Source organism: Salmo salar, chromosome ssa15 (assembly GCF_905237065.1).
Source record: "Salmo salar chromosome ssa15, Ssal_v3.1, whole genome shotgun sequence".
Taxonomy (NCBI): Eukaryota; Metazoa; Chordata; class Actinopteri; order Salmoniformes; family Salmonidae; genus Salmo; species Salmo salar.
This window is the reverse complement of record NC_059456.1, coordinates 81,006,226-81,031,785: the sequence shown is the minus strand read 5'-3', so window position 1 is coordinate 81,031,785 and position 25,560 is coordinate 81,006,226. Positions and strand designations below refer to the sequence as shown.

The 25,560-nt window shown below is 43.5% G+C and overlaps 1 protein-coding gene across 2 annotated transcripts in view; it reads left to right on the top strand.

Moving 5' to 3' along the window:
• The window catches only part of s35e2 (Solute carrier family 35 member E2), a 39,363-nt gene that overhangs the window by 9,319 nt on the left and 4,484 nt on the right, over positions 1 to 25,560 (top strand). Inside the window, exons 2-9 of one of the 2 annotated variants that reach the window (XM_014145623.2) lie at positions 1,264 to 1,348; positions 6,147 to 6,591; positions 9,839 to 9,974; positions 22,998 to 23,125; positions 24,083 to 24,203; positions 24,332 to 24,385; positions 24,651 to 24,723; positions 25,399 to 25,544. In XM_014145623.2, the coding sequence (XP_014001098.1) occupies positions 6,312 to 6,591; positions 9,839 to 9,974; positions 22,998 to 23,125; positions 24,083 to 24,203; positions 24,332 to 24,385; positions 24,651 to 24,723; positions 25,399 to 25,544 (938 nt within the window). In that variant the 5' untranslated portion in view covers positions 1,264 to 1,348; positions 6,147 to 6,311. 2 annotated transcript variants of the gene reach the window in all.

Genomic DNA, 25,560 nt, shown 5'->3' with positions numbered 1-25,560 from the left:
AGAGATAATGCCACCAAATCGCTTGTTCACAGCCCCTTGTAGAATACATTTGCAAGTTTTAACCCCACTGTCTGTGTCAGCAGTTTTGTTGAGCAGGTGTTTCAATGCCATGACAGAGGGTATCACGTCTGCTGCAGACACAGTTGATTAGCTTTTTTCTTGAGTCAGTTGTTTGAATTGAGCTAGGATTGTGTTCATGTTTTCAAGTTTCAAACATGTTTTCAAATGCCATTGAAATGGCAGCAGCGGTATGAGAACTAGCACATTCTTGAGCATGCAATACGGCTTTCCTCAGTACAAAATCTTCGTCGACCCACTGTGCTGTCAGACTCCGCATGATCATGGGGCTGACATCGCTGGTCCAAATGTCAGTTGTGAAGCTAATAGCAGTGACTGGATGTGCGTTTCAACAATACTGTGTTACTCCAGTAGGGCAAAATCTGAAAAATAGCGCCTACTTGGTAGGGTGTACCGGGGCTCGAGGTGCTCGACCAGTCGGCGAAGGCCAACATCATCCACGACAGAGAACAATTGATTGTCAAGGGCAATGAATTCCATTATCTTGGCGTTATTGGATTTGGCGTTTGAGTTGTCTCGCTGAAATGTTCTTACTCTTTTAAATGACTGCTCGACTTGAACTTGTTTAGTTGTTGGAAGTGTATGCTTAGTATTTTTCTGCTTTTGTTCTGTGTAGTGCTGTATTTTTCATGCCGTCATTACGTCATCTATCTACGTTATATAGGTATGCATGTCAACTTTGACATCAGTTTTGCACATCGGCGTTAAACTAGACATCGGGCCAATGCCGACGTTGGCATTTTTAGCAAATATCAGCCGATTCCGATATATCGTGCATCCCTAGAACATATCTTTCATATCAGCGAGAAATATTTTTCCCAAAACAAAAAGTAAATTACTACACATCTTGTTAGGTAGGGTTGGTGTTCCCACGTGTTCCCACGTATCGCCACGTTACAGCACTTGTTTACGGAAGACAGACTGAAGATGTAGGCCTGTGCTAATTAGATATCTATTGTGCTCCCAACACTTGTGTGTTACGCCGTGTTCAGAACAAATGGAACTCAGAAATCTCTTACTTCAATGCGTTCAAATCAACTGGGAACTCGGAAAAAAAACGATGAAAAACCGATTTGAACAGTCATCCAACTTGGAATTCCAACTCAGAAACGCAGGCCTCTTTCTAGAGCTCTGACTTTCCAACCTGAAGATCAATGACATCATGATTTGATCTTTATTTTTCAGGGTTCCCAGTTGTTTTGAATGTGGGGAGGAGTGTCGTTCATCAACTGGAGGCACATAGTGTATGGATCTGTGAAAAACTGCTGCAGTAAGTGTATATTTTTAAATTGGAAAGATTATTTTGCGCCAACATGAAAGGGGCATATGTGCATATCATCATATGTTCAGAAGTTTTATTTTATTTGTCACATGTTTAGCAGATGTTATTGCGGGTGTAGCGAAATGCTTGTGTTTCTAGCTCCAACATTGCAGTAATATCTAGTAAAAGAATGGAATTAAGGAATATATAAATATTCTAAAGTGTTAAAACTCAGTTTTCACACAATTAAAAAAATATACACTTACTGTAGCAGTTTGGCACAGATCCATAAACTGTGTGCCTCCAGTTGACGAGCTTCACTTCCTCCCTAGTTAACTTACACACAGGTGTTCAGAGAATGCTAGATAGCTAATTGGCACAGGTAACGGCCTCTCTGTCTGCTGGGACACAATAAAATATAAGCAAAGCCAAGCATCACACAGTTCACCCTTTCCCCTCTGTGTCTCACTCACTCAATTGCGTTCCGACCGCTCCCTCTACACACACGTGCTACTGAAATAAATGCCTATAAAACCTATCTAACTGATAAGATACACAAGCTACATTCCTTGCCAAATGATGACAGTTTAATCACAAATTCTAAATGGACTGGTTGACAGTAGGGAAAATGTGTTCCAACAATGAGCTGCAGTTTTCGAATAATTGCATAATCTTCTTATGGCTTGAATCCCGTTAGCGGGATCGATATGACAACAGCCAGTGAAAGTGCAGGGAGCGCAAATTCAAAACAACAAATCTCATAATTAAAATTCCTCAAACATACAAGTATTATACACCATTTTAAAGCTTTACTTCATGTTAATCCAGCCACATTGTCTGATTTCAAAAAGGCTTTGAAAATACTGCCCCCTACACCTTGACAGGTTAATGTTGTAAATGACTATTGTAGCCGGAAACGACTGATTTTATTTGAATGAAATATGTACATTAGGCGTACAGACGCCCATTATCAGCAACCATCATTCCTGTGTTCTAATGGCAAGTTGTTAGCTAATCCAAGTTTATATTTCTAAAAGGATAATTGATCATTAGAAAACCCTTTTGCAATTATGTTAGCACAGCTAATGACTGTTGTCTGATTAAAGAAGCAAAAAAACTGGCAATCTTTAGACTAGTTGAGTATCTGGAGCATCAGCATTTGTGGGTTCGATAACGGGCTCAAAATGGCCAGAAACAAAGAACTTTCTTCTGAAACTCATCAGTCTATTCTTGTTCTGAGAAATGAAGGCTATTCCATGCGAGAAATTGACAAGAAACTGAAGGTCTCGTACAACGCTGTGTACGACTCCTTTCACAGAACAGCGCAAACTGTCTCGAACCAGAATAGAAAGAGTGGGAGGCTCTGGTGCACAACTGAGCAAGAGGACAAGTACATTAGAGTGTCTAGTTTGAGAAACAGACACCTCACAAGTCCTCAACTGGCAGCTTCATTAAATAATACCCGCAAAACACCAGTCTCAACGTCAACAGTGAAGAGGCGACTCTGGGATGCTGGCCTTCTAGGCAGAGTTCCTCTGTCCAGTGTCTGTGTTCTTTTGCCCATCTTAATATTTTATTTTTATTGGCCAGTCTGAGATATGGCTTTTTCTTTGGAACTTTGCCTAGAAGGTTTTCTTTCAAAAACAAGAAAATTTGTGTGCGACCCCAAACATTTTAAAGGTAGTGTAATATAACCAGTTGATATTACAGTTTCAATAAATTAATCTTAAATGGCCCTTGTTTTTTTTTTATTGACTGAAATTATATATATATATATATATATATATATATATATATATATATATATATATATATATATATATATATATACTGCTCAAAAAAATAAAGGGAACACTTAAACAACACAATGTAACTCCAAGTCAATCACACTTCTGTGAAATCAAATTGTCCACTTAGGAAGCAACACTGATTGACAATAAATGTCACATGCTGTTGTGCAAATGGAATAGACAACAGGTGGAAATTATAGGCAATTAGCAAGACACCCCCAATAAAGGAGTGGTTCTGCAGGTGGGGAGCACAGACCACTTCTCAGTTCCTATGCTTCCTGGCTGATGTTTTTCACTTTTGAATGCTGGCGGTGCTTTCACTCTAGTGGTAGCATGAGACGGAGTCTACAACCCACACAAGTGGCTCAGGTAGTGCAGCTCATCCAGGATGGCACATCAATGCGAGCTGTGGCAAGAAGGTTTGCTGTGTCTGTCAGCGTAGTGTCCAGAACATGGAGGCGCTACCAGGAGACAGGCCAGTACATCAGGAGACGTGGAGGAGGCCGTAGGAGGGCAACAACCCAGCAGCAGGACCGCTACCTCCGCCTTTGTGCAAGGAGGAGCAGGAGAAGCACTGCCAGAGCCCTGCAAAATGACCTCCAGCAGGCCACAAATGTGCATGTGTCTGCTCAAACGGTCAGAAACAGACTCCATGAGGGTGGTATGAGGGCCCGACGTCCACAGGTGGGGGTTGTGCTTACAGCCCAACACCGTGCAGGACGTTTGGCATTTGCCAGAGAACACCAAGATTGGCAAATTCGCCACTGGCGCCCTGTGCTCTTCACAGATGAAAGCAGGTTCACACTGAGCACATGTGACAGACGTGACAGTCTGGAGACGCCGTGGAGAACGTTCTGCTGCCTGCAACATCCTCCAGCATGACCGGTTTGGCGGTGGGTCAGTCATGGTATGGGGTGGCATTTCTTTGGGGGGCCGCACAGCCCTCCATGTGCTCGCTAGAGGTAGCCTGACTGCCATTAGGTACCGAGATGAGATCCTCAGACCCCTTGTGAGACCATATGCTGGTGTGGTTGGCCCTGGGTTCCTCCTAATGCAAGACAATGCTAGACCTCATGTGGCTGGAGTGTGTCAGCAGTTCCTGCAAGAGGAAGGCATTGATGCTATGGACTGGCACGCCCGTTCCCCAGACCTGAATCCAATTGAGCACATCTGGGACATCATGTCTTGCTCCATCCACCAACGCCACATTGTACCACAGACTGTCCAGGAGTTGGCGGATGCTTTAGTCCAGGTCTGGGAGGAGATCCCTCAGGAGACCATCCGCCACCTCATCAGGAGCATGCCCAGGCGTTGTAGGGAGGTCATACAGGCACGTGGAGGCCACACACACTACTGAGCCTCATTTTGACTTGTTTTAAGGACATTACATCAAAGTTGGATCAGCCTGTAGTGTGGTTTTCCACTTTCATTTTGAGTGTGACTCCAAATCCAGACCTCCATGAGTTGATAAATTGGATTTCCATTGATTCTTTTTGTGTGATTTTGTTGTCAGCACATTCAACTATGTAAAGAAAAAAGTATTTAATAAGATTATTTCATTCATTCAGATCTAGGATGTGTTATTTTAGTGTTCCCTTTATTTTTTTGAGCAGATATATATATATATATATATATATATATATATATATATATATATATATATATATATATATATAGTGCCCGTCAAAAGTTTAGACACACCTACTCATTCAAGGGCTTTTCTTTATTTTTATTATTTTCTACAATGTAGAATAATAGTGGACATCAAAACTATGTAATAACACATATGGAATCATGTAGTACCGCAAAAAGTGTTAAACAAATCAAAATATATTTTAGATTCTTCAAAGTAGCCACCCTTTGCCTTGATGACAGCTTTGCACACAGCTTTGCACACTCAGGGCCACTCAGTCATAAAAGGCGAAAGGAAGACCAGTTTGTTCTCATGATGGCTTGTAAAGGCAGGCGCAGTCACTAACAGAACTGTAAATCTGGCCTGGAATGTGGGACTTTGTGGTTATCTGTTCTCCTTCACCCACACCCAAGGGTGCGTGGTCCCTTTTGTGGGCTCTTTTTGCAACAACACTGTATTTAAGAGCATGTTGCGTCTCAACCTAACCTCAGATGATGTAAAATAGGGTCTAAGCTACAACATATGCAAATATGAAGGGAAAAAACATAGTTTATGCGTTTTTAGATAATTCACGTTAATGTTAAATGACAAATGTAAAAAAAAAAAAAATTATAAAATAGTTTGTCAACCCAGTTTGTAAGCTTTTAAATGTCAACCATAACCATTTATCTCTTCCAGTGATGAAGACATGAGTCTCATGGTATGGTAGGGTATGCAAAATAGCTCTATAATGAAAAATGTACACAACTTGTTTGTGTGCATAGTATTTTCAGTTGGTCACATCACTTTACTATTTGGAACAAATTTAACTGTTTGTTAACCAGTTAATGAGGGTTGGCAGCTACATTTACTAAAATGTGTATCCCTATTCCAAACCTTTGCCAATAACAGCACATTTTCAGTTTTCCCCTCCACATTTAGACCACTCCTAGCTAAATTATTGCTTAAGAAATTACCCTTTGCTAAAAATCTATTTGTTTCTTTTTTACCATTTCAATTGAAAACAATCACAGTAAGGCACTTAAATGTTACCTAGAAATGATTTTATATTGAAATGGAAACGGCTGCATTTGACCTTTTTAAAGTTCAAAATGTGTAGAATTACAGGAAATGTGCTTTAAAACTACAAAATGTTCTCTGTTACCAAGAGGCGGATCTTTAAAATGTTTATTTCCCATGGCCTGGAACTTGGTTTGTCCGGCCATGCACTGCAGAAGACATAGTAAAACTCCTTGTATGCTATTTTTATCCCACTCTAGTTATGTTCTGATTATGAGGGGGTCCCTGATGAATTCGCTATCACAAAAGGGGTCCCGGACCCAAAAAGTTTGAGAACCCCTGTGCTATAGAAGACTGTCAACTACAATCATTCCTTGTGTTTTAGCTGTGTTACATAGACCACCAGTTCTCCAGGCATGCTGAACACGCCAATGGATCGACACACAGACTGACAATGGACTGACCGGCCCTCTCCATCAGTCCCCTGCCCCTCCTCTCTCTGTTTGTGCCTGCTGGTTCTCGGTTGGTAGATCCTTGGGCACCGTGTGTCATGGCGTCCAACAGTCGGGCTGGAAGACATTCCCTGTGGTGGTTTCTCTCGCCGTTCCGGAGCAGGCAGGAGCGTGTGGTGCTGGCACGCAGCGAGAGCATGCCGGGGGAACACGTGCTGAAGATCACCATCACAGAGACCACTGTGATCGAGGCAGACTCGGGGGTGTGGAACTCTAAGTCGCTGGTCTACCTGGGCCTGTGGTACTTCTTCAGCTTCTGCACACTGTTCCTCAACAAGTACATCCTGTCTCTGCTGGAGGGGGAGCCCAGCATGCTGGGTAAGGAACATGTGCACACACAGACACACACTCAATTTCAGATGTTCAATACTCCAATCAATACAGTGAGGGGAAAAAAGTATTTCATCCCCTGCTGATTTTCTACGTTTGCCCACTGACAAAGAAATGATCAGTCAATCATTTTAATGGTAGGTTTATTTGAACAGTGAGAGACAGAATAACAACAACAAAAAATCCAGAAAAACGCATGTCAAAAATGTTATAAATTGATTTGCATTTTAACCTCTCTGGGGTATGTGGGATGCTAGCGTCCCACCCGCGGGACACACTATTCAACAGCCAGTGAAATAGCAGGGCGGCAAATTCAAAACAACAAAAATCTCATTATTCAAATTTCTCAAACATACAACTATTATATCCCATTTTAGATACACTTCTCGTTAATCCAACCACATTGTCTGATTTCAAAAAGGCTTTACTGTGAAAGCATAACATTAGATTATGTTAGGACAGCGCTGAGACAAGGAAAAACCACACAGCCATTTTCCAAGCAAGGAGAGGCGTCACAAAAACCAGAAATAGCTCAAATTAATCATTAACCTTTGACGATCTTCATCAGATGACACTCCCAGGACTCAATGTTACACAATAAATGTATGTTTTGTTCGATAAAGTTCATATTTATAAAAAAAACAAAAAAAAAACATTTTACATTGGCGCGTGATGTTCAGAAAATGTTTTGCCTCCAAAACTTCTGGTGAATGAGCACATCAATTTACAAAAATATTCATCATAAACGTTGATAGAATTTACAACAGTTATTGAAAGAATTATAGATACACTTCTCCTTAATGCAACCGCTGTGTCAGATTTCAAAATAGCTTTACGGCAAAAGCACATTGTTCAATATTCTGAGTACAGAGCTCAGCCATCAAAGCAAGCTATACAGTTACCCGCCAAGTTCTGGAGTCAACTAAACTCAGAAATAGTATTATAAATCTTCACTTACCTTTGCTGATCTTCGTCGGAATGCACTCCCAGGACTCCCACTTCCACAAGAAATTTTCGTTTTGTTTGATAAACTCCATATTTATGTCCAAATACCTCCGTTTTGTTCGTGCGTTCAGATCACTATTCCAAAGGCACAATGCGCGAGCGCAAAACCATAGACGAAAAGTCAAAAAGTTCCATTACCGTTCATAGAAACACGTCAAACGATGTTTACAATCAATCCTTAGGGTCGTTTTATCATAAATATTAGATAATATTCCAACCGGACAATAGCGTATTCATTACAGAGGAAAAAGAAGGAACGGCGCGCCTTCGTGACCACGCAGGAAACAACTCATTGGTCTCAGGCAGTCCACTGGTTGAATGGGCTCTTATTCTCTCCCCAGTAACAGTAGAAGCATGAAACAAGGTTCTAAAGACTGTTGACATCTAGTGGAAGCCTTAGGAAGTGCAAAATGAACCCTAAGTCACTGTATAGGCAATCGCTTGAAAAACTACAAACCTCAGATTTCCACACTTCCTGGTTGGATTTTTCTCAGGTTTTTGCCTGCCATATGAGTTCTGTTATACTCACAGACATCATTCAAACAGTTTTAGAAACGTCAAGTGTTTTCTATCCAAATCTACTAATAATATGCATATCCTTCCTTCTGAGCCTGAGTAGCAGGCAGTTTACTACGGGCACGCCTTTCATCCGGACGTGAACATACTGCCCCCTACCCTAGAGAAGTTAATGAGGGAAATAAGTATTTGACCCCCTCTCAATCAGAAAGATTTCTGGCTCCCAGGTGTCTTTTATACAGGCTGAGATTAGGAGCACACTCTTAAAGGGAGTGCTCCTAATCTCAGTTTGTTACCTGTATAAAAGACACCTGTCCACAGAAGCAATCAATCGATCAGATTCCAAACTCTCCACCATGGCCAAGACCAAAGAGCTCTCCAAGGATGTCAGGGACAAGATTGTAGACCTACACAAGGCTGGAATGGGCTACAAGACCATCGCCAAGCAGCCTGGTGAGAAGGTGACAACAGTTGGTGCGATTATTCGCAAATGGAAGAAACACAAAATAACTGTCAATCTCCCTCGGCCTGGGGCTCCATGCAAGATATCACCTCGTGGAGTTGCAATGATCATGAGAACGGTGAGGAATCAGCCCAGAACTACACGGGAGGATCTTGTCAATGATCTCAAGGCAGCTGGGACCATAGTCACCAAGAAAACAATTGGTAACACACTACGCTGTGAAGGACTGAAATCCTGCAGCGCCCGCAAGGTCCCCCTGCTCAAGAAAGCACATATACATGCCCGTCTGAAGTTTGCCAATGAACATCTGAATGATTCAGAGGACAACTGGGTGAAAGTGTTGTGGTCAGATGAGACCAAAATGGAGCTCTTTGGCATCAACTCAACTCGCCGTGTTTGGAGGAGGAGGAATGCTGCCTATGACCCCAAGAGCACCATCCCCACCGTCAAACATGGAGGTGGAAACATTATGCTTTGGGGTTGTTTTTCTGCTAAGGGGACAGGACAACTTCACCGCATCAAAGGGACGATGGACGGGGCCATGTACCGTCAAATCTTGGATAAGAACCTCCTTCCCTCAGCCAGGGTATTGAAACTGGGTCGTGGATGGGTATTCCAACATGACAATGACCCAAAACACACGGCCAAGGCAACAAAGGAGTGGCTCAAGAAGAAGCACATTAAGGTCCTGGAGTGGCCTAGCCAGTCTCCAGACCTTAATCCCATAGAAAATCTGTGGAGGGAGCTGAAGGTTTGAGTTGCCAAACGTCAGCCTCGAAACCTTAATGACTTGGAGAAGATCTGCAAAGAGGAGTGGGACAAAATCCCTCCTGAGATGTGTGCAAACCTGGTGGCCAACTACAAGAAACGTCTGACCTCTGTGATTGCCAACAAGGGTTTTGCCACCAAGTACTAAGTCATGTTTTGCAGAGGGGTCAAATACTTATTTCCCTCATTAAAATGCAAATCATTTTATAACATTTTTGACATGCGTTTTTCTGGATTTTTTTGTTGTTATTCTGTCTCTCACTTTTCAAATAGACCTTCCATTAAAATTATAGACTGATTATTTCTTTGTCAGTGGGCATACGTACAAAATCAGCAGGGGATCAAATACTTTTTTCCCTCACTGTAGATGGTTTGACTCATTAATTGGTTTATTTTATTCAGGGTACTATGGACCTCAGGGGTAGAGGACTCAATTCGTACATGTTGTTGTCCAATGGTTTATTGGTTTGAATTGATTTGTAGGCGCTGTTCAAATGATCTCCACCACCATCATAGGCTTTGTGAAGATGTATGTGCCTTGCTGCCTATACCAGCACAAGTCCAGGACTGAGTACCCCTCCAACTTCCTCATGATCATGCTGTTTGTGGGGCTCATGAGGTGGGTCTGCACTGTTATCACTCTACTTTCAGCTGCATAGTTGAAGTTATTTGGTTGGTTTGTTTCCTTTTGTTAAGTTGGATGACTAATACTTACATGACTAGTCTTTATTTCCATCATGGCTAATGTTAATTTATCAATGTTTATGTTGTCAATCAATCAAGAAAATCAAAACAGAATGACGGTAACAAACTTTTGTTTGACATACATTCTAAAGTGCTGAGTCTCAGCATCACTCTGTTACAATGTTACCAACAGTTGTCACAAAGTAATATACAGATACCCAGCCTAAAACACCAAGCAATGCAGAAGCACAGTGGCTAGGAAAATCTCCCTAGAAAGGCAAAAATCTAGGAAGAAACCTAGAAGAACCAGGCTCCGAAGGGTGGCCAGATCTCTTCTGGCTGTGCCAGGTGGAGATTATAAGAGTACATAGCCATTTAAAGCCAGATCATTCCTCAAGATGTTCAAATGTTCATCGATGACTAGTAGGCTCAAATAATAACCACAGTGGTTATAGAGACAACCGTTCAACACCTCAGGAGTAAATGTCTGTTTTTCATAGTCAAGTAACACTGAGGTCGAGACAGCAGGTCTGGAAGAGAGATGGTTGAGACGGCAGGTACAGAACAAGGTAGCACCTAGACCACCAGCATATAGACCACCAGGCAGTGTTCCATATCTGCAGGAGGAACTGAAAAAAATATATTAAAAAAAAATATATATATATATATATATATCTCGCTTTGCTTCTTCCTCGCTGATCGGACACCCAGCGACAATTCAAAGTTTAATAGCAATTCGGACTTGTTTTTACTATCAAGGTGGTTATATATATATATATATATACACACACACACAGTCATGGCCAAAAGTTTTGAGAATGACACAAATATTAATTTTCACAAAGTCTGCTGCCTCAGTTTGTATGATGGCAATTTGCATACATTTACATTACATTTAAGTCATTTAGCAGATGCTCTTATCCAGAGCGACTTACAAATTGGTGCATTCACCTTATGATATCCAGTGGAACAACCACTTTACAATAGTGCATCTAAATCTTTTAAGGAGGGGGGGGGTTAGAAGGATTACTTTATCCTATCCTAGGTATTCCTTAAAGAGGTGGGGTTTCAGGTGTCTCCGGAAGGTGGTGATTGACTCCGCTGTCCTGGCGTCGTGAGGGAGCTTGTTCCACCATTGGGGTGCCAGAGCAGCGAACAGTTTTGACTGGGCTGAGCGGGAACTGTGCTTCCTCAGAGGTAGGGGGGCCAGCAGGCCAGAGGTGGATGAACGCAGTGCCCTTGTTTGGGTGTAGGGCCTGATCAGAGCCTGAAGGTATGGAGGTGCTGTTCCCTTCACAGCTCCGTAGGCAATCATCATGGTCTTGTAGCGGATGCGAGCTTCAACTGGAAGCCAGTGGAGAGAGCGGAGGAGCGGGGTGACGTGAGAGAACTTGGGAAGGTTGAACACCAGACGGGCTGCGGCGTTCTGGATGAGTTGTAGGGGTTTAATGGCACAGGCAGGGAGCCCAGCCAACAGCGAGTTGCAGTAATCTAGACGGGAGATGACAAGTGCCTGGATTAGGACCTGCACCGCTTCCTGTGTGAGGCAGGGTCGTACTCTGCGAATGTTGTAGAGCATGAACCTACAGGATCGGGTCACCGCCTTGATGTTAGTGGAGAACGACAGGGTGTTGTCCAGGATCACGCCAAGGTTCTTAGCACTCTGGGAGGAGGACACAAGGGAGTTGTCAACCGTGATGGCGAGATCATGGAACGGGCAGTCCTTCCCCGGGAGGAAGAGCAGCTCCGTCTTGCCGAGGTTCAGCTTGAGGTGGTGATCCGTCATCCACACTGATATGTCTGACAGACATGCAGAGATGCGATTCGCTGCCTGGTTATCAGAAGGGGGAAAGGAGAAGATTAATTGTGTGTCGTCTGCATAGCAATGATAGGAGAGACCATGTGAGGATATGACAGAGCCAAGTGACTTGGTGTATAGCGAGAATAGGAGAGGGCCTAGAACAGAGCCCTGGGGGACACCAGTGGTGAGAGCGCATGGTGCGGAGACAGATTCTCGCCACGCCACCTGGTAGGAGCGACCTGTCAGGTAGGACGCAATCCAAGCGTGGGCCGCGCCGGAGATGCCCAACTCGGAGAGGGTGGAGAGGAGGATCTGATGTTTCACAGTATCAAAGGCAGCAGATAGGTCTAGAAGGATGAGAGCAGAGGAGAGAGAGTTATCTTTAGCAGTGCGGAGAGCCTCCGTGACACAGAGAAGAGCAGTCTCAGTTGAATGCCCAGTCTTGAAACCTGACTGATTAGGATCAAGAAGGTCATTCTGAGAGAGATAGCAGGAGAGCTGGCCAAGGACGGCACGTTCAAGAGTTTTGGAGAGAAAAGAAAGAAGGGATACTGGTCTGTAGTTGTTGACATCGGAGGGATCGAGTGTAGGTTTTTTCAGAAGGGGTGCAACTCTCGCTCTCTTGAAGACAGAAGGGACGTAGCCAGCGGTCAAGGATGAGTTGATGAGCGAGGTGAGGTAGGGGAGAAGGTCTCCGGAAATGGTCTGGAGAAGAGAGGAGGGGATAGGGTCAAGTGGGCAGGTTGTTGGGCGGCCGGCCGTCACAAAACGCGAGATTTCATCTGGAGAGAGAGGGGAGAAAGAGGTCAAAGCACAGGGTAGGGCAGTGTGAGCAGGACCAGCGGTGTCGTTTGACTTAGCAAACGAGGATCGGATATCGTCAACCTTCTTTTCAAAATGGTTGACGAAGTCATCCGCAGAGAGGGAGGAGGGGGGGGAGGGGAGGAGGATTCAGGAGGGAGGAGAAGGTAGCAAAGAGCTTCCTAGGGTTAGAGGCAGATGCTTGGAATTTAGAGTGGTAGAAAGTGGCTTTAGCAGCAGAGACAGAAGAGGAGAATGTAGAGAGGAGGGAGTGAAAGGATGCCAGGTCCGCAGGGAGGCGAGATTTCCTCCATTTCCGCTCGGCTGCCCGGAGCCCTGTTCTGTGAGCTCGTAGTGAGTCGTCGAGCCACGGAGCAGGAGGGGAGGACCGAGCCGGCCTGGAGGATAGGGGACAGAGAAAATCAAAGGATGCAGAGAGGGAGGAGAGGAGGGTTGAGGAGGCAGAATCAGGAGATAGGTTGGAGAAGGTTTGAGCAGAGGGAAGAGATGATAGGATGGAAGAGGAGAGAGTAGCGGGAGAGAGAGAGCGAAGGTTGGGACGGCGCAATACCATCCGAGTAGGGGCAGAGTGAGAAGTGTTGGATGAGAGCAAGAGGGAAAAGGATACAAGGTAGTGGTCGGAGATTTGGAGGGGAGTTGCAATGAGATTAGTGGAAGAACAGCATCTAGTAAAGATGAGGTCAAGCGTATTGCCTGCCTTGTGAGTAGGGGGGGAAGGTGAGAGGGTGAGGTCAAAAGAGGAGAGGAGTGGAAAGAAGGAGGCAGAGAGGAATGAGTCGAAGGTAGACGTGGGGAGGTTAAAGTCACCCAGAACTGTGAGAGGTGAGCCATCCTCAGGAAAGGAACTTATCAAGGCGTCAAGCTCATTGATGAACTCTCCAAGGGAACCTGGATGGCGATAAATGATAAGGATGTCAAGCTTGAAAGGGCTGGTAACTGTGACAGCATGGAATTCAAATGAGGAGATAGACAGATGGGTCAGGGGAGAAAGAGAGAATGTCCACTTGGGAGAGATGAGGATTCCAGTGCCACCACCCCGCTGGCTCGATGCTCTAGGGGTATGCGAGAACACGTGGGCAGACGAAGAGAGAGCAGTAGGAGTAGCAGTGTTATCTGTGGTAATCCATGTTTCCGTCAGCGCCAGGAAGTCTAGGGACTGGAGGGTAGCATAGGCTGAGATGAACTCAGCCTTGTTGGCTGCAGACCGGCAGTTCCAGAGGCTGCCGGAGACCTGGAACTCCACGTGGGTCGTGCGCGCTGGGACCACCAGGTTAGAGTGGCAGCGGCCACGCGGTGTGAAGCGTTTGTATGGCCTGTGCAGAGGGGAGAGAACAGGGATAGACAGACACATAGTTGACAAGCTAGTGTTGTTTCTTGTATTATTGTCTCTTGTGTCTTTAGAGAACTGTTTCACTTTGATATCCTTTTTCTTCTGTCCTGATTTTCTCTTTCTTTTCTTCTGTAAACTAGATATTCTTTGTTGTTCTTCGTTAGCTAGCTAGCTTCTTCCAAAAGAGTCCCTAGCAACTGCTTAGCAACTGGTAAACAATTCAGCTAGCTAAGATTACTACAATTTTATGAAAAATAGTTATTTTTCAAAAGCCTATCTTCTTTGTTTGTTGCTTGTTTTTTCTCCTATTCAGTCTTGCAGTTTTCTTTTGCTTTTTTCCGATGTACTTCACTCTAAAAACCATGTAAATTTCAATATTTGTAGGAGCTCATTTTTCAGCTGCTGCTGCTCAAATTATTATTATAATTATTATTAGCATATACTCCAGAATGTTATGAAGAGTGATCAGATGAATTGCAATTAATTGCAAAGTCCCTCTTTGCCATGCAAATGAACTGAATCCCCCAAAAACATTTCCACTGCATTTCAGCCCTGCCACAAAAGGACCAGATGACATAATGTCAGTGAATCTCTCGTTAACACAGGTGTGAGTGTTGACGAGGACAAGGCTGGAGATCACTCTGTCACGCTGATTGAGTTCGAATAACAGACTGGAAGCTTCAAAAGGAGGGTGGTGCTTGAAATCATTGTTCTTCCTCTGTCAACCATGGTTACCTGCAAGGAAACATGTGCCGTCATCATTGCTTTGCACAAAAAGCGCTTCACAGGCAAGGATATTGCTGCCAGTAAGATTGCAACTAAATCAACCGTTTATCAGATCATCAAGAACTTCAACGAGAGCGGTTCAATTGTTGTGAAGAAGGCTTCCGGGCACCCAAGAAAGTCCAGCAAGCTCCAGGACCGTCTCCTAAAGTTGATTCAGCTGCGGGATCGGGGGCACCACCAGTACAGAGCTTGCTCAGGAATGTCAGCAGGCAGGTGTGAGTGCATCTGCACGCACAGTGAGGCGAAGACTTTTAGAGGATGGCCTGGTGTCATGAAGGGCAGCAAAGAAGCCGCTTTTCTCCAGGAAAAACATCAAGGACAAACATATTCTGAAACGGGTACAGGGATTGGACTGCTGAGGACTGGGGTAAAGTCATTTTCTCTGATGAATCCCCTTTCCGATTGTTTGGGGCATCTGGAAAAAAGCTTGTCCGGAGAAGACAAGGTGAGTGCTACCATCAGTCCTGTGTCATGCCAACAGTAAAGCATCCTGAGACCATTCATGTGTGGGGTTGCTTCTCAGCCAAGGGAGTGGGCTCACTCACCATTTTGCCTAAGAACAGCCATTAATAAAAAATGGTACCAACACATCCTCAGAGAGCAACTTCTCCCAACCATCCAGGAACAGTTTGGTGACGAACAATGCCTTTTCCAGCATGATGGAGCACCTTGCCATAAGGCAAAAGTGGCTCGGGGAACAAAACATGGATATTTTGGGTCCATGGCCAGGAAACCCCCGAGACCTTAATCCCATTGAGAACTTGTGGTCAATCCTCAAGAGGCGGGTGGACAAACAAAAACCCACAAATTCTGACAAACTCCAAGCATTGATTATGCAAGAATGGGCTGCCATCAGTCAGGATGTGGCCCAGAAGTTAATTGACAGCATGCCAGGGCGGATTGCAGAGATCTTGAAAAAGAAGGGTCAACACTGCAAATATTGACTATTTGCATCAACGTCATGTAATTGTCAATAAAAGCCATTGACACTTATTAAATGCTTGTAATTATACTTCAGTATTCCATAGTAACATCTGACAAATATGTCTAAAGACACTGAAGCAGCAAACTTTGTGAAAATTTATATTTGTGTCATTCTCAAAACTTTTGGCCACGTGTGTGTGTGTGTGTGTGTGTGTGTGTGTGTGTGTGTGTGTGTGTGTGTGTGTGTGTGTGTGTGTGTGTGTGTGTGTGTGTGTGTGTGTGTGTGTGTGTGTGTGTGTGTGTGTGTGTGTGTGTATACTGCTCCAAAAAATTAAGGGAACACTAAAATAACACATCCTAGATCTGAATGAATGAAATAATCTTATTAAATACTTTTTTCTTTACATAGTTGAATGTGCTGACAACCAAATCACACAAAAATAATCAATGGAAATCCAATTTATCAACCCATGGAGGTCTGGATTTGGTGTCACACTCAAAATTAAAGTGGAAAACCACACTACAGGCTGATACAACTTTGATGTAATGTCCTTAAAACAAGTCAAAATGAGGCTCAGTAGTGTGTGTGGCCTCCACGTGCCTGTATGACCTCCCTACAACGCCTGGGCATGCTCCTGATGAGGTGGCAGATGGTCTCCTGAGGGATCTCCTCCCAGACCTGGACTAAAGCATCCGCCAACTCCTGGACAGTCTGTGGTGCAACGTGGCGTTGGTGGATGGAGCGAGACATGATGTCCCAGATGTGCTCAATTGGATTCAGGTCTGGGGAACGGGCGGGCCAGTCCATAGCATCAATGCCTTCCTCTTGCAGGAACTGCTGACACACTCCAGCCACATGAGGTCTAGCATTGTCTTGCATTAGGAGGAACCCAGGGCCAACCGCACCAGCATATGGTCTCACAAGGGGTCTGAGGATCTCATCTCGGTACCTAATGGCAGCCAGGCTACCTCTGGCGAGCACATGGAGGGCTGTGCGGCCCCCCAAAGAAATGCCACCCCACACCATGACTGACCCACCACCAAACCGGTCATGCTGGAGGATGTTGCAGGCAGCAGAACGTTCTCCACGGCGTCTCCAGACTCTGTCACGTCTGTCACATGTGCTCAGTGTGAACCTGCTTTCCTCTGTGAAGAGCACAGGGCGCCAGTGGCGAATTTGCCAATCTTGGTGTTCTCTGGCAAATGCCAAACGTCCTGCACGGTGTTGGGCTGTAAGCACAACCCCCACCTGTGGACGTCGGGCCCTCATACCACCGTCATGGAGTCTGTTTCTGACCGTTTGAGCAGATACATGCACATTTGTGGCCTGCTGAAGGTCATTTTGCAGGGCTCTGGCAGTGCTCCTCCAGCTCCTCCTTGCACAAAGGCGGAGGTAGCGGTTCTGCTGCTGGGTTGTTGCCCTCCTACGGCCTCCTCCACGTCTCCTGATGTACTGGCCTGTTTCCTGGTAGCGCCTCCATGCTCTGGACACTACGCTGACAGACACAGCAAACCTTCTTGCCACAGCTCGCATTGATGTGCCATCCTGGATGAGCTGCACTACCTGAGCCACTTGTGTTGGTTGTAGACTCCGTCTCATGCTACCACTAGAGTGAAAGCACCGCCAGCATTCAAAAGTGACCAAAACATCAGCCAGGAAGCATAGGAACTGAGAAGTTGTCTGTGGTCACCACCTGCAGAACCACTCCTTTATTGGGGGTGTCTTGCTAATTGCCTATAATTTCCACCTGTTGTCTATTCCATTTGCACAACAGCATGTGAAATTTATTGTCAATCAGTGTTGCTTCCTAAGTGGACAGTTTGATTTCACAGAAGTGTGATTGACTTGGAGTTACATTGTGTTGTTTAAGTGTTCCCTTTATTTTTTTTGAGCAGTGTGTGTGTGTGTGTGTGTGTGTGTGTGTGTGTGTGTGTGTGTGTGTGTTGAATAAAATAATATATATATATATATATATATATATATAATATATATATATTCCATAGTATATATATTACCAGTCAAACGTTTGGACACATCTACTCATTCAAGGGGTTTTCTTTATTTTTACTATTTTAGACATTGTAGAATAATAGCGACGATATCAACTATGAAATAACACAAATGGAATCATGTAGTAACCAAAAAAGTGTTAAACAAATCAAAATATATTTTAGATTCTTCAAAGTAGCCCCCCTTTTCCTTGATGACAGCTTTGCACACTCTTGGTGTTCTCTCAACCAGCTTCACCTGGAATGCTTTTCCACCAGTCTTGAAGGAGTTCCCACATATGCTGAGCATTTGTTGGCTGCTTTTCCTTCACTCTGTGGTCCAACTCATCCCAAACCATCTCAATTGGGTTGAGGTCGGGTGATTGTGGAGGCCAGGTCATCTGATGCAGCACTCCATCACTCTCCTTCTTGGTCAAATAACCCTTACACAGCCTGGAGGTGTGTTGGGTCATTGTCCTGTTGAAAAACATATGATAGTCCCACTAAGCGCAAACCCGATGGGATGGCATATTGCTGCAGAATGCTGCGGTAGCCATGCTGGTTAAGTATGCCTTGAATTCTACATCTATCTAGGCAGGTAACCTAGTGGTTAGAGCTTTGGGTCAGTAACCAAAGGGTTGCTGGCACGAATCCCCAAGCTGACAAGGTAAAAATCTGTCGTTCTGCCCCAGAACAAAGCAGTTAACCCACTGTTCCCCGGTAGGTCGTCGTTGTATATAAGAATTTGTTCTTAACGGACTTGCCTAGTTAAATAAAAGTTAACCTGTTATGGCTAGGGGGCAGTATTTTCACGGCCGGATAAAAAACGTACCCGATTTTATCTGATTATTACTCCTGCCCAGAAACTAGAATATGCATATAATTATTAGCTTTGGATAGAAAACACTCCAAAGTTTCTAAAACTGTTTGAATGGTGTCTGTGAGTATAACAGAACTCATTTGGCAGGCCAAAACCTGAGAAGATTCTGTACAGGAAGTACCCTGTCTGACCATTTCTTGGCCTTCTTGATTATCTCTATCCAATACAGGGGATCTCTGCTGTTACATGACACTTCCTACGGCTCCCATGGGCTCTCAGAAGGCGGCAAAATGCTGAATCGTGGCTTTGCAGGCTCTGGCTGAAAAACAGTAGCGCGTTTGGATAGTGGCCGGTCACAGTACTATGAACCTCAGGCTCGTGCACGAGTCCACTCCATGTTTTTATTCTTTCGTCTGTGAACGAAAACCACCACTCCCGGTCGGAATATTATTGCTTTTTTACGAGAAAAATGGCATAAAATTTTATTTTAAACAGCGGTTGACATGCTTCGAAGTACGGTAATGGAATATTTAAAAAAAAATTGTCACGAAATGCGTCGTGCGCGTGACCCTTCGTCACCCTTGGATAGTGTCTTGAACGCACGAACAAAACGCCGCTATTTGGATATAACTATGGATTATTTTGAACCAAACCAACATTTGTTATTGAAGTAGAAGTCCTGGGAGTGCATTCTGACGAAGAACAACAAAGGTAATCCAATTTTTCTTATAGTAAATCTGAGTTTGGTGAGGGTCAAACTTGGTGGGTGTCAAAATAGCTAGCCTGTGATGGCGAGCTATCTACTCAGAATATTGCAAAATGTGCTTTCACCGAAAAGCTATTTTAAAATCGGACACCTCGATTGCATAAAGGAGTTCTGTATCTATAATTCTTAAAGTAATTATGTTTTTTGTGAACGTTTATCGTGAGTAATTTAGTAAATTCACCGGAAGTGTTCGGTGGGAATGCTAGTTCTGAACATCACATGCTAATGTAAAAAGCTGTTTTTTGATATAAATATGAACTTGATTGAACAAAACATGCATGTATTGTATAACATAATGTCCTAGGCGTGTCATCTGATGAAGATCATCAAAGGTTAGTGCTGCATTTAGCTGTGGTTTTGTTTTTTGTGACATTATATGCTAGCTTGAAAAATGGGTGTCTGATTATTTCTGGCTGGGTACTCTGCTGACATAATCTACTGTTTTGCTTTCGCTGTAAAGCCATTTTGAAATCGGACAGTGTGGTTAGATAAAGGAGCGTCTTGTCTTTAAAATGCTGTAAAATAGTCATATATTTGAAAAATGGAAGTTTTTGTATTTTTGAGGAATTTGTATTTCGCGCCACGCCCATCATTGGATATTGGAGCAGGTGTTCCGCTAGCGGAACGTCTAGATGTAAGAGGTTAAAAAAAAAATAGCTGACAGTGTCATGAGCAAAGCACCCACACACCATTGCACCTCCTCCTTATTGCTTTACGGTGGGAACTACACATGCAGAGATCATCCGTTCACCAACTCAGCGTCTCACAAAGACACGGTGGTTGGAACCAGAAATCTAAAATTTGGACTCATCAGACCAAAGGACAGATTTCCACCAGTCTAATATCCATTGCTCGTGTTTCTTGGCCCGAGCAAGTCTCTTCTTATCATTGGTGTCCTTTAGTAGTGGTTTCTTTTCTGTAATTCGACCATGAAGGCCTGATTTGCGCAGTCTCCTCTGAACAGTTAATGTTGAGATGTCTGTTACTTGAACTCTGTGAAGCATTTATTTGGGCTACAATTTCTAAGGCTGGTAACTCTAACTTATCCGCTGCAGCAGAGGTAACTCTGGGTCTTCATTTCCTGTGGCGGCCCTCATGAGAGCCAGTTTCATCATAGTGCTTGATGGTTTTTGCAACTGCACTTGAAGAAACTTTGAACCAAGTTCTTGACGTTTTCTGTATTGACTGACCTTGTCTTAAAGTAATGATGGACTGTCGTTTCTCTTTGCTTATTTGAGCTGTTCTTGACATAATATGGACTTAGCCCTATTTGGTAAAAGACCATCTTCTGTATACCACCCCTACCTTGTCACAACACAACTGATTGGCTGAAACGCATTAAGAAGGAAAGAAATTCCACAAATGAACTTTTAACAAGGCACACCTGTTATTTGAAATGCATTCCAGGTGACTACCTCATGAAGCTGGTTGAGAGAATGCCAATTTTGATGTCTTCACTATTATTCTACAATGTAAAAAATTATTTTAAAAAAGAAAAACGCTTGAACGAGTAGGTGTGTACTAACTTTTGACTGGTACTGTAAGTATTCAGACCCTTTGCTATGAGACTTGAAATTGTGCTCAGGTGCATCCTGTTTCCATTGATCGTCCTTGGGATGTTTCTATAACTTGATTGGCGTCCACCTGTGGTAAAATCTATTGATTGGACATGATTTGGAAAGGCACACACCTGTCTATATATGGTCCTACAGTTGACAGTGCATGTCCGAGCAAAAACCAAGCCATGAGGTTGAAGGAATTGTCCCTAGAGCTCAGAGACAGGATTGTCGAGGCACAGATCTGGAGAAGGGTACCAAAACATTTCTGCAGCATTGAAGGTCCCCAAGAACACAGTGGCCTCCATTCTTAAATGAAAGAAGTTTGGAACCACCAAGTCTCTTCCTAGAGCTGGTCGACCCGGCCAAGCTTAGCAATTGCGGGAGAAAGGCCTTGGTCGGGGTGGTGACCAAGAATCCGATGGTCACTCTGTCAGAGCTCCAGAGTTCTGCTGTGGAGATGGGAGAACCTTCCAGTAGGACAACAATCTGGTAATCATCCTTAATTTATCATATACAATATCAAACAAGATAATATAAATCATAAGACAGTCAGGCCTATAAGGTAGAGTGGCCAGACGGAAGCCACTCCTCAATAAAAGGCACATGACAACCCGCTTGGAGTTTGCCAAAAGGCACCTATAAGACTCTGACCATAAGAAACAATATTCTCTGGTCTGATGAAACCAAGATTTGGCCTGAATGCCAAGCGTCACGTCTGGAGGAAACCTGGCACCATCCCTACGGTGAAGCATGGTGGTGGCAGCATCATGCTGTGGGCATGTTTTTCAGCGGCAGGGACTGGAAGATTAGTCAGGATCGAGGGAAAGATGAACGGAGCAAAGTACAGAGAGATCCTTGATGAAAACCTGCTCCAGAGCGCTCAGGACCTCAGACTGGGACGAAAGTTCACCTTCCAACAGGACAATGACCCTAAGCATACAGCCAGGACAACGCAGGAGTGGCTTCAGGACAAGTCTCTGAATGTCCTTGAGTGGCCCAGTCAGAGCTCGTACTTGAACCCGATCGAACATCTCTGGAGAGACCAAAAAGCTGTGCAGTGATGAAAAAACAGCCCAAGACCAAGTAACAAAATGTGGAAAAAGTCATTCGGTCTGAATACTTTTCGAATGCACTGTATATCATGTCCGGCACTGTTTCACTGGAATTATCAAACGGCAAGAGTCAGACAATCGTAAACGGCTCGTATAGGCGCAGTTTAGCTGAGACTCATCTCTTGATAGGTAGAATGGCAGTCTTTTCCTGAAGTAATTATTTTCACCTAAGGCTCCAGCATGCATCAGTTCGGCTTGCCGGACCAAACAAGTGTGCTGCATACTCCCTTTGTTTGGAAAAACAAGAAAAAAGAAGCAATAGTAGTTTGTCCATTTTGAGTGCCGTAGCCAGTATAGACTTCCTCAAAATAGTCACTTTATCTAATATGACTCAAGAAATCTGTCATCAATTTTAATATTTGGTGCAGTATTTTCAATGAAAAAATGTCCATCAAAACAACTCCTCTCTCGTTGAATAAAGACTATTGAAGAATCCCTACTTTTGGCCACTCACAGACGATGGGGCGTAGACTTTGGCTCCGAACTTCAGCTTGCCTCCATAAAAATATTGTGTTCCTGGGCAACCGAAAATTAAAAAAAAAAAACACAATCCAAATGAACAAAAACATTGTCATAATATATGCACAAACGCTACTGAACTGTTTCGGCTAGGAAGCATGCTGACTCCTTTACAGTATGCCTGTCTTAACTGAAATGGTGCTCACATACTATAACTTTCATTAGCTGACTGTTAGCTTAGCATGCTAGCTAGTTACACTGACAGCTGTCTGTTAGTGCCCTATTTGTTATTTCTCTGCTACCAGCATCAGTCTTTGATGTGGAACCTAAACGACAATTTCCGCTCTAGGACAGGAATTACTCGAAATAGGTGCTTCAACTTCCTCTGATGTGGGCCTTTTTTAAATGGCCTCTAAACAGTTACATTTTAGGGAAGTGCGATGCTGCAACTCAATCTCAGCTCATCTATCATTACAGGTAAACAGTTTGACAATCTGGAAAAGGGATAGTCTGTGTAGCATAGGTTAGGAGTGGTTGTGGTGTGGGATTGTCTTCTGGTCTGAATGCTACTAACCTATCCTGTTCTGCAGGTTCACTAGTGTGGTGCTGGGACTGGTGAGCCTGAAGAATGTGGCCGTCTCCTTTGCTGAGACGGTGAAGAGCTCCGCGCCCATCTTCACTGTCATCATGTCTAGGCTGATCCTAGGGGAATACACAGGTAAAGCACATGCACACTGTATTCCCCCCCATTTTAGGGCACCAAAAGTATTGGGACAAATTCACTTAAGCCTAGGTAAAAAGTAAGTATTTGGTCCCATATTCATAGCAGGCAATGACTACATCAAGCTTGTAACTCTACAAATTTGTTGGAGGCATTTGCTGTGTCTTTCGGTTGTGTTTCAGATTATTTTGTGCCCAATAGAAATTAATGGTAAATATTGTATTGTGTCATTTTGGAGTCACTTTTATTGTAAATAAGGATAGAATATGTTTCTAAACACTGCTACATTAATGTGGATGTTACCATGATGACGGATAATCCTGAATGAATCGTGAATAATTGGTGAGAAAGTTAGACGCACAAACATCATACCGCCAAGACATGCTAACCTCTCAAAATTACAATAACAGGGGAGGTTAGCATTTTTTGGGGGGTAAGATATTTGTGCATCTAACTTTCTCACTCGTATTTATTCACGATTCATTCAGGATTATCCGTAATCATGGTAGCATCCACATTAATGTAGAAGTGTTTAGAAACATATTCTATCCTTATTTACAATAAAAGTGACTCCAAAATGACACAATACAATATTTACCATTAATTTCTATTGGGCACAAAATAATCTGTTTTAAGTGAATTTGTCCCAATATCTTTGGTCCCCTAAAATGTACAAAAAGTGCTGTGATTTCTGAACGGTTCACCTGATCTGGATGAAAATACCATCAAATTAAATCAGACAGTCTGCGCTTTAACCTCCATAGCCATCGTATCATTTCAAATCCAAGGTGCTGGAGTACAGAGCCAAAACAACAAAAAATGTGTCACTCTCCCAAAACTTTAGGGCTAGATCTTGTGCAGATAGCTGACGTGTGTGTGTGTGTGTGTGTGTGTGTGTGTGTGTGTGTGTGTGTGTGTGTGTGTGTGTGTGTGTGTGCGCGCACACTACTGTAGGGATGTGGGTGAACCTGTCCCTATTTCCTGTCATGGCTGGCCTGGCCCTCTGCACTGCAACAGAGATCAGTTTTAATATGCTGGGCTTCTCTGCAGCCCTCTCCACCAACATCATGGACTGGTACTCACACACAGTAACACAATAGTACCTGTATTTATGACATTTCTCACATTTCACAGCTTTGTCTTTTCAGGGCAATGTGACACCACCACACATTCTCATGGTTCTCTTCATATTCCCTCTATCAGTTTACAGAATGTTTTTTCAAAGAAGCTACTAAGTGGAGACACCTACAAATTCAGGTAAGTTGTTTTTAGTTCTTCCTAGTTTGTAATATACAGAACTAAATGAATGTATTAGGCCCAGTTTTATATCCTGTACTGGATAATAATTCCTGTGTATCCTGGGAATACAAAAAAACACAATCACAGTGTATTGTTAACAGATGTGTCAAGAATTTGAGGAGTTGAGGAATTTAATGTTGAACTGTTGACGGTAGATTATAGTATGTGAAGTGTTTACCGGTGTCTGTACTGAATAAAATACTTGTTCCTGTGTCCTGTTTAGCCCTCCAGAACTGCAGTTCTACACCAGTGCAGCTGCAGTCATTATGCTAATACCTGCCTGGGTCTTCCTCATGGTCAGTCACGTATATTACTGTACTATTGAATATATTACCATTTGGTATTCCACATTTATGATTGACAGTTAATGAGTGCTCTGAACGTTCTGGATTAACAGAGTAATGCATTTGTTACAGTAACTGAAAATGAATGTCTATATTTCTTAGTATATAATAATAGCAAAATAACTAATATGCTGTTAATAGTGCATAAATGTCATCCCTTCTATATTAGAAAAGTATATGTGTCCAGCAGGCTGGCGTCATTGTAATTGGAGTGCACCCTGCACACAGTGCTCTGGTGTGATGACAGGAGGTCACTATTGTTGACAAGCAGTTCCCAGACTGTGGCCTAATAATTGAGCTTCATGACCTGGAGTATACCGTGTAGCCTAGTGTGTACCGGTCTCCATTTTTTTTGAATGCAGTACTGTCTTGTGCAGCTAAAGCTACTGATGGCAGATACAAATTCTATACTATTATATTATATACTATAATTATATACCATTACCATCATAATGACTATAGCCTAATACTGGTTTATGTTGTAAAACAGTTGCTTTAAAAACAATGAAAATGCTGTTTAAGGTTTAAGTTGGTTAACAATGAAAATACCAAGTTAGCAACTTGACCTGGTATTTGGTTTGGGACTGTTTCAGTTTGGTGTTCTCCAGTGCTCCTTTGTGCCTCCAGGACCTTCCAGTGATTGGGAAGAGTGAGCATTTGTTCAGCTGGAGTCAAGACATCGTTCTGCTGCTGCTGTTTGATGGGGTCCTGTTCCACCTGCAGAGTGTCACCGCCTACGCCCTCATGGGACGCATTTCTCCCGTCACCTTTAGGTAGAAGTCACACATG